Below are 15,156 nucleotides of genomic sequence, written 5' to 3' on the forward strand. Positions count from 1 at the left end.
CACCTGTTGTGAAAAACTGACCAAAAATCTTCAAAGCAGATCTGGGCTTGATGATCCTCCCACCAATAAAAAGCTGCTCAGAAGTCCTCTGTTCTTCATATGGGCACCAGAACACACTCATATCAATCCATTTGCAACAGCTCGCAAAAGCTGGATTTAATCTAAGTAACGGTCTATCAGATATGTCATAGTACAGCAGAATAATAACTATTTGAGTACTGGTAAATAAAATCCAGCCTGAAAGATGCCTTTATCCAGCCCCTGAATTTTTCTCAATAGGGATAGCATTTCTACTAAGAAGGCAGGTGTTCTACAGAGCACACACTTCCCAAACAACTCCTCCAAAATCATGAAGTTGTTCAGCACAAACTAGAAGCTTCCCACTGCCTCCAGCTCCTCCTCCTCACAATCCATAACAACAGGCAAAGCAGCAAAAGGAGGTCATGATTGGCTACCAAAGCCATAGATTATCAGATATAAGGCAGCGATGATACAACTAGACCCTTTCCAGCCATCTCTATTAATCAAAGTGCACCCTTGCAGCAAAGATTACTCTCTCCAGTATTCATGTGCACCTGGGTGCACCACAGGTTGCTTTCTCCTTACTGGTCTTTGACAACTAGGCTGGCTGGCCAGCAGCAACATTCCAGCCTCACTTTGTTTTTATTTTTCTGTTGAAACATCCATGATTTCATCCAGGAAGAGAAAAGCCAAAGAGAGATTCCCCTGTAAATAGTGGAATGACGAATGGCTCTCTTACCAAATCTCATATGGAAAAGAGAGAGACTAGGAGAGAAGTACTGAAGAGACAGTGGAGGAAACTGATAAGGGAATTAAGAGGCTCCTAATTTTCTGGTCAACTGTCCAAATTCAGCTGAAATAACACTGACAAATGCTTGTTACTAACACAAGCCACTGTCATTGCAGTGAAGTTTACATAACACATGCTGGCAAATAACTGGTTTGCACAGTCTCATTGGACAAGACCAAAGCTCACTTATTGACATGACCACAAAAAAGGGACACACCAGTACCGCGCCCACTGAAGAGCTGTGGACCCTACAAAAAGCTTCGCAATTTGTACAACTGCCATCAGCAGTGCAAAAATAAGAACAACAGAAAGGGAAATCAAGGGTGTTTTGCAAATATCAGTTCAGAGAAACTCTTTTACTTTTCAATAAAAAAAGATTAGAAATATTTGCGTTGTCCCACTCAAAATCTATCCTCTTTTGGGACATGTTCCTAGAAGGCAAAAGCAACTTTCTAGAAATCAAAGGGTCCAAAGTACACTTGCTAAGAAGGGAATAAAATAATGTTTTTCAGATTGTCTTACTCTCTGCTCTGAGAAATGTGCATTTTATCATTTCATTCCTAGGGAACCTTACCAGAACTAGAAGTGTGATAGAGTTCAGTGTATGGTTCTATGTGAACCGATGAGCCAGATGGGATCTCAGGTATCCTGCCCTCCATTTCTGTGCTGATGGTGAGGTGACCATGCTCATCAATTCCACTGAATTTCTGCTTTATAACCAGCTTCTCATTGTTGCCAAGAAAAGTTACTTCAGTTTGCCGTGTAAACTCACCACCTAAAGAAACAGTATTAGTTCAACAATTTAACAGTGGTTTCTGAATCCTTCTATTCAAAGTATTGATTCTACTAGATACAATATAAATTACTGTTTTCTGAAAGCTTCGATGTAGCATAATTGCTAATGTTTGGGGTTTCTACATAAATAACTTCCAGAGGAATACTGATAATATCCCTGGATACGGCATGGAAACTATCTTTTCTTAAGTACTAAGCATGCTAAATTGCAAGTATGTCTGCAGTAGCAGTGTTTTTAATTTAAAAAAAAGTCCCAACAGACTTAATAGCAGGCCTTATCCTACCAGATAAAATGGCAAGAGAGTTGTACATTTTAGAGAAAAACACCACTAGAAATATAGTGAGTTAAAAATATAAATGAAAAAAAATTCCAGTACATCTGTTTCCAAATCAAAACCAAGTGAATCATATGTTGTAAATTACAGAAAAAACTTCAAACACATCAAATCCAAGAAAATCCCCAAACTAAAAGTTACCTTCAACTAAATTCATAGTACAGGGCTGTAAAGGATAAAATTTGAAAAAGAAACACATGTTGTCCTAGAACACATTGGATTTACAGCTTAAATACATGTGCGCAACCAACTAGATTTGGCCTCAGACTCTCATGAGAAGCTGTAACTGTAAACTTGGGTTTCCCTCAAATAAGTTATTACAATCATTTGCATCTCATGCAGGAATTTCAGACCTTCATGAGATCAGATTTTCATTCCTCTTTTCTCTGTTGGTACAATCAGGCAATCGACACGTTAGAGCTCTTGAAAATGTAGGGGCAGCTTTTTTCCAGAGGCTTTATACACTGCAGTACCAAAAATCAGATCCTTTTTAAAAATCTCTTTTTTGCACAGGAACTAGCCAAGCCATTTTTCTTTCTACAGACTTACGAGCTTTTGCACCAACAGTAAATTAAAAAGCCCAATACCTATACGCTGTAAACAAGAAAAATGGTGAAAATTTTGATTACAAAGCAATCCATTTGCAGCTCAGAATAAACACGTTTTCTTCTAAATGCACATTTCTTTTCTCTCAAGAGAGAGCACAGCTTTTAACATTATTTAATTTAGAAGTTACCAGTAACGCTGAATCCATTTTTGTATCCTTGCTGTTCCACAGCGAACATCCATCCTATGATACCTCCAATAGAGGCAAGAGGCAGTAATGAATACCCCAAAGTCTCTGGGATTGTGCTAATAGCAGTGTAGGCACGTCCTTGGTTCATCACAACATAGGAGTGGAGATCAGTGTTCTCAAATATAACTGGAACAGGGTTATTTCCCACAAATATTCTTCCTTTCACCTTCCCATTGACTCTCTGAGGAGAACCTGGCAAATCAATAAAACACATCAGAACAAAACAACAGTTCTCACACGCTCTCCAAGAAATGTGTTCAGAATCTTCACTATGATCAAAGATACTAGTGTTGAAATCAATGGCAAGCAAATGCTCATGGAATTCAACAGACAGGAAACTGCCCACAGACAGTGGGTTAACTTGCTTAATTCATTTGCTGTACAGACATGTCTGCCTCTGTGTGTGTCCTTGTTATACAAATGACTAAGTGGCCAAAATTGCCTGAAGGGATGCCTTTTATCCCAATAAACAATTTTGTCTGCAAGGATAACTCCATAAACAGACTAAGCTGTTAGTCTCTGTGACAGTGAGTGGCAAACAGAAACTTCTTTTGAAGATCACACTTCATACCAACACCTACTGAATGCAAATTTGTTCACTCCCTATTTGAAGGCTAATTGACCTATTATTCTAACCTATTCCACTTCTTGACTCAAAAATATTGATCATTTTAAGACTGTTTGTGTTTTATAGAAGCAGCTACTTTGGATTGCTAATTTTCTCCTGTGTATAATTTCCTGTGTTGTGAATTCAAACTCAGTTATCATCACATCCTTCTTCTCTTTCTCTGGAATATTCAATTTTATGAACTGAAACTAAGTAGGAGGCTTTGCTTTCCTGCCTCTTACAACACAAAGTCTGCAGTCAGCTATATTAGTTGTTGAAATGCATCTATACTCTTGAGTCAAGTCACCCGGAGGATTACAAATGTATATATAAGAAATTCCTTTACAGATTCTATACAGGAACAGAGTTTAAATGGGTATCTAACAAAAAAAATGGCAGATTAGCCCTTTAGCAAAGAGACTTAAGAGTCAGACAAACAGGAGCCATGCTCTTTACCTTGACGATCAAAGTTAATTTTTTTCATCCTCTTTGAACTGTCCATTTCCAAAGTGGGACCAATTCAGATTATAACATGCTGGAACTTCATGACTAATTCTAGCAATGAACACTGGAGGTTATGCTACCTATTAAATTACATCAGTTATGTAAGAGTATTTTTTTCTAGAAAGTCACATTAAAATGTATAGTGCAAATAACTAACCACTTCAAATAATTTGCTTTATTCAAAAAACCACACCATTTTAGGAAGTGTCGCTCATTTCTTAAAATACCTTTCAATACATTTCAGTGATAGGTCTCCTTCAAGAAGTATTTAACCACATTGTTTTTAGTATTGAAAACAGGTCACCCCACTGAAGAATGTCACGTGCAATTGCTGTATATATACCTAATTTTCAAAAGAGTTACCTTCTGCCACACATTGTCTGCCATTTCCTTTGTAACCAGCAATACAACTGCAACAAAATCCATTGGGATAGTCTTTGCAAATAGCATGTACAGAGCACTGGTGGCGGTTGTTAGCACAGGTCTGCTGGACATCTGTGTGGTAGCGGAACACTGTAGAAAATAAGACCAGATGCTTATGTTTCGTGTAAATACTACAGTCTTCATATATCCTTGGTTTAGTTTAAAAATATCTCCAAGGCAAATTATTAGGTTGTTGGGTTTTTTTTCTCTCTAAGGAAAACCAGCAATTGCAACTGATTTTTACTAACCTTGCAACATGTAAGTAACAGGGGTTTTTTTTGCAGAAAACATCAGGGCTTCAGATGTCAGAAACCTGTTTATTCCTATTAACTTCAGCAGATTAATACAGATCAGTTCAACTGTCTCACAAAACTAAATACACAATAATTTTAAACTGTCCTTGTTTCCAAACCAAAGCGAAAAGGAACCTTTCCAGCCTGAGAACAAAACGCATCAGTACAGTACCCAGGACTGTGCACCAACTGATGCACCCTGTAATCCTAATTGGTTTACCCTGTTATTTCATGAAGATGGCAATTCTCACATCTGCTTCAAGAAACGATTAACATCTGGGCAGTCAGTCAGTCAGTCACACTGCTCTGAGTTTTCTACAAACACTTCCTCAGAAGTTAGAATTGCTAATCCCACCCTTGTAAAACTTAAGGCCATGAAACCCTAGCCAACAGTTTTTACAATCATTACCGCTTTCAACCTTTGCAACATCACATGCATTCAATAATACACCTAGGAAAGGAAATAAGCCAGGCTTCAGTAGAACTGATCTTAAAATCCTTACCAGGAACAGACAATTAATGCAGCTATTAAACTTAAGATCACACCTTTAAGAACAGTCCTGGGCAAAAGAGAACAGGAAATCAGTTGCCACCAAGAATGCATCAGCTTTCCAAATACAACTGTGCTATAGGAAGCTTTTCTTAGGCGAGATTCAGGCTCTACAGACACACTCTAAATGTCCTCTCCTGTGAGCCCAACTGGGACAGTAGTTTACTAGACTGGCAAGATCTGAATCTGAGGTGACAACCAAGTTAATTACCTTAATAAATAACACAAACATATTAAATCTGTCCAGATTTTCAGATATGAAGGTTGTGAGAAGGAAACAGATTATTCCTTTAGTAGTTCAATTGCTTGCATACTTTTTTTTTTTTGCAGCCTATCCACTTTACAATTACCCAAGCTGTTGAAAAGACTTTACCTATACCAGTTTCATCAAATTCTTCCACATCTATGACTTGGGGTTGCTGCGGGGGGAATTGCTGGACGTGGAACTGACGAGGTGGAGCTTTTGCTGTTGGGAAATCTTGATGACTGTAGAAAGACTCAGTTGAAGGTGTTCCTGTTACATCTTGGTACGAAGTCAGAAAGTCTTCTGCAGCTAGCTGAGGAACACCATACGTAACATGGTACTGATCGTCTTCCGTGCTGTCTGTAGTACTGGTGACATACTGCTGTCTTATTTCAGTGGAGCCATACTCTGACATAAATGGTTTTGAAGTCTTCTCCTGGTCTTGTTCATTGGACTCTAGGGTCTCCAAAATGTTGCTGATCTTCGCAGGCACAATACTGTCAGATGAGCTACCAATCTCGAACACCCAAACACCTTGTTTCCCAGCATTGCTGCTTCTGCCAAAGAGAAGAATATGCCAAATCAAAATGACCAAGCACAAGTTCTGTGGTATTTCTAGCTTATACAAAATTTTATCCTTCACTGAGAAATACCAGGATAAAACTGTTGAATTACCTTATCTACATACTTATCTACAGGTTTATTGTGCTATAAAACAGTCCTGATATCTTTTCTCAACACCCAGAGCTCTCTTCTTGAGAGTTTTTTGCCTTCTTGTCTCCAGAGTGATGGGAGCAGAAGAAGATATTTGGGCCACAAAGATCTCACTAACACTTACTGAAAACTTCTAACTCATTCTCTTTCTTCCTTGTTAATTTTTTCTTTAAAAAAGAGATTGCCCAGATAGACTATGAAAAGTTAAAGCCTTAAGCGGTCATACTTTTAGAAGGGCTAAGTATACAGTAGCTCCTACCAGTGACAATGGATCTATAGACCGCTAACAAATTGGACTAAAGTCCTCGTATTCCTTAAGAGGGTGGATATTTATTAGTGGTAGACTTTGCTGTTTTGCATGTAATGGCTAATGGGATCTTATTATTTCTCATTGACTCATGCTACAGTTAAGAAAAACATGGAACTCCTTGATGTTTTCCTCAGGAGTTTTTTAAAAAAACCAACCAAACAAAAAAGCATACTTTTGCAGATTTCTAATGCCATCTTCATCATCTGCAATGACATTGTAGGATCCTGGATTTTCCCAAAAGTAGTAGTTTGTAGAGGCTTGACTAAAGCCAACCATAGCAGGAATCTTTCCTTTACCATTCTTGGAGTATGTACTGTAGAACTGCAAACTATCTTCTGGATAAAGGAAAATAGCATAGGAACTGGAGTCAGAAGAGGCTAGAACTGCCTGGAACGTGTTTCTCTGTGGAAAAAAAAATAACATCCATTTATTCATGGAAAATAATCAAGATAGACGACAGAATAACATTTCTTTAAAACACAAAGTCAAAATCAGAATTTCCATCATACATAACACATCAGGTACTTCCTAGGAGAAATCAATCTTACACAAGCTTATGTTTTGCTAAGGCAGTTTTAGCTTTAACATACATAAACTCTAAAAAGAAGGTATTATCCACAGTAAGTTAATCTCTTAGGAAACAGCCAGAGAGGCTGCCTAAAACACAATTCTAAGTTCTGTAACATGCATAGGGTGATATATCATCTCCTTAAAAGAGTGATGTGCTAGACTAAACAGAAAAACAGAACAGTTCAAGTTTCATGTTGATGCAAGTGTCTTTTCCTGTAAGAACACTCCTACATACTGTAGGACCCATCCAGACAGACCCTCAGACGTCAGCTATTCGTTGCTGCCAGAGTGCAGAATCATCACTGTAAACACAATCGTGGTGTCAAGTTAGGCACAAGGAATTAATCTTTGATAGAATAAGATTTGGTAAGTTGTGGTAATGTCCTCAACTTGTTCTCAACAAAGAAATCAGCTATGCAGATTCAAGCATTTTCTTTTGAATGAATAAAAAGTTGTAAAATAAAAATCAAGTAAAAACTCCGGAAATTCTTTATTTTGCTACAGCCTTTTCAACAACAAAATACATTCTTAACTATATAGGATTAATTTAAACACAAAGGAATTCAGGCCTTCAAAAAACAGGTAACAGTGTTACACTTCAGCTGAACATGTGTACAATGTGTCTTAAAACTCTGATTAATATTCACCTTTTCTTCCAAAGCATGATCTTCCCCTGGTGCCTGGTAAGGAGCCACATGCTTCCAGGTAACAATGACAACACTTTTGGGATCAAAAGTAGTCTCAGGAAAACCTCTTTTGATATAGTCTGATGCAAGCTGCAAGACATCTGAGGAGGAATCTTCTCTGTAATACACATTTCCACGTCCATCTGTTGTGTCGAGGTCAGCCATAAAAGGAGCAATAACACCAAAACTGACTGGGAATTGACCAAGATACTTTTCTTCACTTGAAGGTTCATTCACTGCAATAATTCCATTAGTGGCAACCTAATAATAATGTGAAAATTATAAAATAAATACTGTCCATATGATTATCTCCCACACCTGTGTGCACTAGATGACAATATTTTCATTCAATTTCCGAAAGAAATTGAGTAAAAAGTCAGTCAGCCTTGTGTTTGTCAAGTAACAGATTTTTTTTTGGTTTTGTTTTGTATCCCATGTCAGGAGTCTTGGGATTTCAATTGCCCCAAACCAGAATGTCTCCTTTACAGACAGATTAATCTTTTTTCGCTTAGATACTAAGATTTTAGCTATTTAAATTTCAGACACTTATTGCCTTTTCTACCAAAGATATACATAACCACCACATTTCTCAAGTTTCCAAGTCTTTCTCAGACCAAGACCCAGCACAACCCCTCTGTGAGTCAGTCAAGAATTGTGTACAAACCCTCCCAGCTGACAAAAGCTCTTCTCACTTTTAGCTGTCACTCTCCTGAAAAGCAGGTTTACCATAGCATGGCTGCGTACAGTAAGGATGAAGCAAGTATTTGCAATAGTTATTTTTTGGTTAACCAGCAAGCTAGATTCTTACCTGATGTAAAGCAGAGTGGACTACAGAGAAGCTGTATCAAAGTCACAGCATTTGCCTGGCAATGAGGACTTCTACCATGAAGGCAGACAAAGGTGCTTAATTTGGACAGTTTAGAAAGCTGCCTATTCCTAAGAAAGTCTGCTGTTAATTGGGTTAAAAAAGGAGGGGAGGGTGGAGAAGGAGGAAAAATGGAACAGTTCTGTCTTGTGTGTGTGTGTGTGTGTGTGTCCCCATAAGTCATGACAAAACAGGCTTTGTCATTCACATAGAAACCTGGTTAGGAACTCAGGATGCAACTGAGTCAGTTGAGCTTTCCTTGCTACTACAGTGCTGCCTCAGAAGCTGATAGAACTTCCAAGCAAAGAGCTAATCTACACAGAAATACACATACACACCCAAAAAGACTGCTCCATGCTTAAATATTGTATACACTTAAAAATTGTAATAGCTTGGGTTAAAGTCTTCTGGGAAGATGTACAGATTTTTCTTTGCCTGGACATGACTGCTCTAATTTTCACTTCACTTCAACCACCCTCCTGGGAATTTCTCTGCTACTGCGCAAGTTTGACTGCAAGAAGAGAACAGCTCCTATACCAGAGGCTATAGAGGCAAGGAGACAGAATTTCTTTGGCTGAAACAGGCAGCCCTGTAAACTCCCTTACAGCTGAGTGTCCTGACACAGTCCTATTGAAAACTGGCTCTATTACTTGGAAACAAACAAACAAACAAACAAACAAAAAGCATTAACATATGCAAGTGAAACCTTTGGTGTAAAAATATGTGTGAAAATATGTGTATGGCATTGTATAAATCAGACATAGACAAATGAACTCTATTTCCAAGTGCCGCATTACCTGACAACAGGACACAACTGACTACCTGCAGGCAGCCAGGCACTCACCACTCCAGAGCTGCTGCCACACACGCAGGTAACTCAGAAAGGGATGGAGGTCCCCAGAATGGCAGCACAAGCTATGAAACTACAACAATCTCTCACACATTTATCTTACTCACAGGGATTCTTATGACTTCAAGAACAAACTGCTGCTGGATCTTTTCACCTGATCAGGACATTCCAAACATTACACACTCTTTATGAATGCCTGGAATAACATCAGAATGACCACTATGACTCAGACCACAAGGCCATCTAGCCCAGGTGCCTGTCCCCAGTTCAGCAGAACAAGAGAACATGAAAGCGCTCCTCCTCCAACCAGCCTTCAACCACATTCACCTCAAGGGATTCCCTGTGGTTTGACTGTTTACTCATCCTCAGTGTATCTCCCTCACATATTTGTTAAGTCTTCCCTTCAACAAATATAAACTTTATGCATCCACAAAATTGCTTAAAAAGGAAATCCACAGATCTCTGGCTCATACTCCGAGGTCTCTCTTACTTCTGTTTGTTTCTAGTTTGACTTGCAGCTTCATTTGATGGCCTCTGTTTTTTGTATTGGGACACCAAATCCTGCCTGGTCCCTCCCCTTGTGTAATTTCTTCTCTAGAATGAAAACCTCCAGCCTATTCGCACACTCCCTGTGTAAGAGCTGTCTTCTTTGTCTGACCATTCTAATTGTCTCCAAATTTTTCTTCTCTTTTCTACTATACACACTTGGAAACTAAGAGGCCAGTACTACATATATTCTTCAAGACACAGAAATTGTGGGATGTGCAAGCCTGTCAGGGATGTTGGGTACATACGTCTACGCACCATCCTCTAAAATCTGGACCACCATTACTACCATTACCTATAGCAGATCTGAAAACTTGCAGCATGGGAACTCTTGCTACAAATCACCTCTTCATGGACAGCACATATCTATACTTTGAACCCTTCTTTGGTTACCCGCTGTGTCAGAGCAAGCCTTTGCCACAGGCTACTGGTGGTCAATCAGCTTGGTACATAACCAGAAAATGGTTAGCACAAACCATAAGCTAAACTGAGCAAGTAGTTCACATGGTATAGCAAAATTTACTTTAAAAAATGGCTCGAGCAGATGTGTAATTTCATTAGCTGCTACAGTGAAAAATACCATTATAAAAAAGTTAAGAGCATGTAAAAACCAGGAAGTTGACTTTGTACATGAACAGTATATCTAAGACATGTAAGTAGCATATAATCTGCACAAGCATGATGGGAATGCAGGTCATTTAGAAAGGGGGAAGAGAAGCTGAATGTTGTGATCATTTTTCCCCTAACCACTCGTGACTTAATGGTGGCCACAGATCCTAAAGTGAACTATGAATGTTAGGAATACAGAACTAAAAAGACAGCATAGGTTACCCCAGTCTAGACCTTGTATTGCAGGCAGACATGCAGGTATCTAGTCCAGAAAGGTTCCCAGAACTTCTATAACATCTGTACACTAGAAAATGCCTCATATCCCTAAAGCAAAGCTAAAACTTACCCTAAAAATTAAAAACCACAAATTATACTATACCAGTAGCTTAGAGTAGGGAAGACAGTGGGCATTAAGACATTTTAGCAAGGATATGTACTCCATCACTGAAGTAACAAAATTCAAGTAAATTAATAGTTTTCCTTTCCTTCTCCTTGCTTATGCTTTCTGTACATAAGCACCTCTACTCCCACTCTAAATCCTTTTGTGAGGGATGACTGTTGTTTAAATATTTTAAACAAATTCCATGTTCTTCATCAGATTTGGTGTGTGCAGACTTTGCGGCTGTGTGGTCTCCCATTTATGGCAGAGATTATAATAACATTAAGAGAAAATATAATCAGAACTAGTTAACACTACAGAACAAAGTAGAGACCAGAAGAAATTACCTAACATTTGAACTTCCTCTTTTTACCTATTAGGGGCATGCTTCTTACTATTAATTTTCTATCTTGCTAAAATGTTAAATGTAAAAAGTAATTTATCAAGGAGATGCAAATATGCCCACCTCTTCATTTGTTTGTAGTTTATAAATGAGACAGTTCAGTTTTAATTGTTAAGGGAATGTTTGGTTTCAAGTATTCTATCATCCAGAAAACATTTGGAAGCCATTAAATGAAAGCAAATACACATACTGCTCACTTTGTGAAGGGATTTTTAGTGTATAGAAAGAACTTTCATCATTACTGAAAAAAAATATTTTTAGTTTTCAGATGTAACAATACATTTATATTGACTAAGATGTTGACTACTTCGATTTAAGTTTATACTGTTCTTTTTAAGGTCACACAGCTAAGTTGAGAAGATAATAAAGAGAAATAACTCAGGGTAAGTACTGGGTTTCATTAAAGTACCATTCCTGTCAAACAGGAGAAGGAAAAAAAAAGGACCGATGTAGGCGTTGTCTAAAGACAAGCTGTACTGTACATCTTTCCTTTTAGGGTATAACACTGTTTAACTTGACAGAAACTAACACAGATGTATTTTTAGCATGTTAAACTTCTGGATTACACACATAGTTAACATATGTTCGTGCTTTGCAGCAGAACAAATCACACACTCTATTATAGTTCTACTCTGAAAAAAAGAAAGTGAGGAGAAGGAGATAAAAAGTAACAAAGTACTTCTATTGAAAGAAAAAGTGCATCCCTGTGTGTATAATATATAATTAATAAAAACTAAAATTTCAAACAGTTGATGTTATTTTTTCCTGTTCAGTTGCTAGGCATTTTGAGGGCCTGGATATTTCTGAGCACAAAGTTCAGAAAAATTATATTTATTTGTATAATGGAGTACCAGCTGACTTAAAACCATCAAATTTTCTAAATATAAACATTAACTTAGGAAGTTAATAAAAATAATGATTAAAAAATTGATCCAAGCTTGCCTAAAAGGACTCTGATCCTTCCCTAAAAGGAACTCATCTGTAATCCCCTAGCTTTTCCACATCACTGAGCCCTAGTGTAAACTGAAAAAAAAACTAAATAGAAGTGTGTTATTAGAACAAACAGATGAGTATGGGTTAGTGATAGGATTCAACACTACAAATCTTGCATAGGAAAACACCATGTTGAAGTTTATAGTATGCAAAAGTCTGTTTCCAGTTACGGCAAATAAAAGTTCTTTCTTGTGTCTATGAAAAGAAAAAAAGTTTTGCCACCAGGGATTTTACAAGTAGTTGATACTAAATAATCATTCCTCAGAACTTCTTGCATTTTATTCATGTGTAGGGCTAACTCAAACAACTCAGCTTCTCAACTGTTGGAAAAAAATAGAGAATCCACGTATATTTTCAATTGAATGAAGGCAAAACTTGCACAGAGTTAAGATAAGGTTAACACATTATCCTGATGAACCATACAGAAAAATGTATTTCATCACAATAACTCAAAGCCTGACCCATTCATTGTCATACTTTGCCAATGTTAAAATTTCACATCCTTAGCGCTGAGTACTCACGCTGCACAGTGATTATGGAACAGCCTCTATATGGGTATCCTTCCAGACAGAAACTAACTAGAATTGTTCCTGTTTTATGGCACAGGCATGTAACAGGGCCATTAAACTAAAGAAACCTAGTGTTGTTAACCAATTTACTGCTCTTTGAAAACTCTGTCCCCTTTCTGTCACTTATCTGATTTGCTGCTTGTTATCTTTCCTTCTCAGAGACTGGATACACAGCCTGCTATCTTTCAAGAATATGTCTGTGCTTCAAAGAGAGTATTTTTCACTTCAGATGGCTAATCAGTGACCAAGCTTAGAGTATGGACGACAAGACAGTGAACTAAGGGGCAAACTGAAGTCTGAACTCCACTTCATACTTGTGAATTATTTCTTACTGCCAGCCTCAATTAACAAAACCCATTTTCCACATGGGCATAACTTGAATCCCTCAAAATTTTGGATTTCAGATGAGATTTCAGGATTTACCTTGGCAAGGGCAGTGTGGGCAGCGAAAAAGAGCACAACTTAAGTGGCAGTACTAATACTGTTTGGTGTAATCGAAGCATGTCAAATGTTCGGTGAATACCCATAAAACTGACTCAAGTAAAGGGGAACTACATGAAATTTTGAGTGACTGCAGCCACATGGAGGTCTAGTTTCCCAAGTGTCTCCATGTAGATTAGTCCCCAAAGTTGAATCTCAAACCCATGGTGCTGAAGCACGTTGGTTTATCTGGACAGGGAGGTGGGTTTTAACTTAATCAAATTAATGTACTAAATTCACTGGGTCTTCCTTACTAAGACCTTTCTAAATATGCTAGTTAGCATCTTCAACTCCCAGTCTAGATGAGGCTTCAGGGGAGAAGAGGCCAATGATCAAACAGCCAGTGCTCATGCAGAGCGTTCTGAAGATATGCTGCCATTTTAAACATTTTTTTTTTTCTGGCTACTTTTGAGTAGCTTTGCTCCAGACAATCTGGTTTTTTTTAATCTCACCTTCATATACCAAATATCCTCCACTAGCTATAAATGTGCACACACAACTCTGGGATGTAGATTGTGCCATGAGGCACAAACACAGGACTGGGGTCTTGCTGCAGCCCAAAGCCCGCAACTGCTCCGGTGTGCACTTCCAAGAAACCCTTGAGCTGCAAACATCTGAGAATGCCCAAGACATCAAGGGGCAGAACAGCACTCTCAGGGCTAATAGCTGCAAGGCTTGGACATGTCAGGCTGCTAGCCAGATGCTCATCGTTCCAGTTCCGTGGCTTTGGCAGGCTGAAGCACACAAAAGATAGACCACAAGGATGTGTCTTAGCTGGATGTACATGCTATGTGGGAGCACAGGGAATCATAGAATCATTAGGTTGGAAAAGACCTTGTAGATCATCAAGTCCAACCATACGTGTCCTCTACTAAATCATGTCCCCAAGCACCTCATCCACTCATCCCTTAAACACCTCCAGGGATGGTGATTCAACCACCTCCCTGGGCAGCCTGTGCCAGTGCTTGATAACTCTTTCCGTGAAGGCAATTTTTCCTAATATCCGACCTAAACTTCCCCTGATGCAGCTTAAAGCCGTTCCCTCTGGTCCTGTCACTTGGGAGAAGAGACCAGCACCTTCCCTCTCTGCTCTGTCCTTCCAGGCAGTTGTCGAGAGCGATAAAGCCTCCGCTCAGCTTCCTCTTCTCCAGGCTGAGCAACCCCAGCTCCCTCAGTGCCGGGACAGAGGGCGAGGGCCCGGAGCTCACTCTGGATTCCCTCCCCCTCGCCCTCCCGCAGCCCCCGCGCTCCGCGCGCATCGCCGAGATCCCGCATCAGCCGCGGCACGAGGAGGGAATCCACGAGGAGGGAATCGGCGCCGCCGGAGCTCTGGGGACCGACGGGGAGCCCAACCCGCCCCCCCCCCCCACCCCGCGGCGATTCCCGCGGGGACCCCGCACTCACGTAGAGGGAGCGGGCGGCCGCCCCGTAGAAGCGCAGCGCGGCGCTCAGCTCCAGCGCCGCCGAGCGCGCATCGTCCCCGGGGGCCAGCGCGGCGTCGCCCCGCTCCGGGCCGTGCGGCAGCAGCTCCAGCCGCTCGGCGGGCAGCGCCAGGGGCAGCGCCAGGGCCAGCAGCGCCCAGCACGGGAATCGACCCCCGACGCCCATCCCCGCGGCTCCCCCCGCCACCGCCCCGGCCCGCGGCTATAAGGGCGGCAGCGGCCAATGGCAGCGCGGGGGGCGGGACCCCCACCCCCGGCACCCCGCGGCTTGGGGACGGGGCTTGGAGTTACGGGATCACCGGGCTGGAAAAGACCTCCGGGGACACCGAGACCGGCCATTCCTATCTGCCACTAAACCATGTCCCCGAGCACCTCATCCACC

The 15,156-nt window shown here is 40.2% G+C and overlaps 1 protein-coding gene across 1 annotated transcript in view; it reads right to left on the reverse strand.

The window, feature by feature from the left end:
- The window catches only part of NID1 (nidogen 1), a 44,204-nt gene extending 29,264 nt beyond the window's left edge, over positions 1-14,940 (reverse strand). The window contains exons 1-7 of the mRNA XM_069852355.1: positions 14,737-14,940; positions 7,600-7,899; positions 6,555-6,784; positions 5,488-5,915; positions 4,212-4,361; positions 2,678-2,929; positions 1,386-1,586 (exon numbers count right to left, since the gene is read on the reverse strand). Coding sequence (XP_069708456.1) covers positions 1,386-1,586; positions 2,678-2,929; positions 4,212-4,361; positions 5,488-5,915; positions 6,555-6,784; positions 7,600-7,899; positions 14,737-14,940 — 1,765 coding nt within the window. The remainder of the gene's footprint in view (positions 1-1,385; positions 1,587-2,677; positions 2,930-4,211; positions 4,362-5,487; positions 5,916-6,554; positions 6,785-7,599; positions 7,900-14,736) is intronic.
- Between the last annotated feature and the right edge of the window lie 216 nt (positions 14,941-15,156).

This window comes from Phaenicophaeus curvirostris, chromosome 2 (genome assembly GCF_032191515.1).
Source record: "Phaenicophaeus curvirostris isolate KB17595 chromosome 2, BPBGC_Pcur_1.0, whole genome shotgun sequence".
Classification (NCBI taxonomy): Eukaryota; Metazoa; Chordata; class Aves; order Cuculiformes; family Cuculidae; genus Phaenicophaeus; species Phaenicophaeus curvirostris.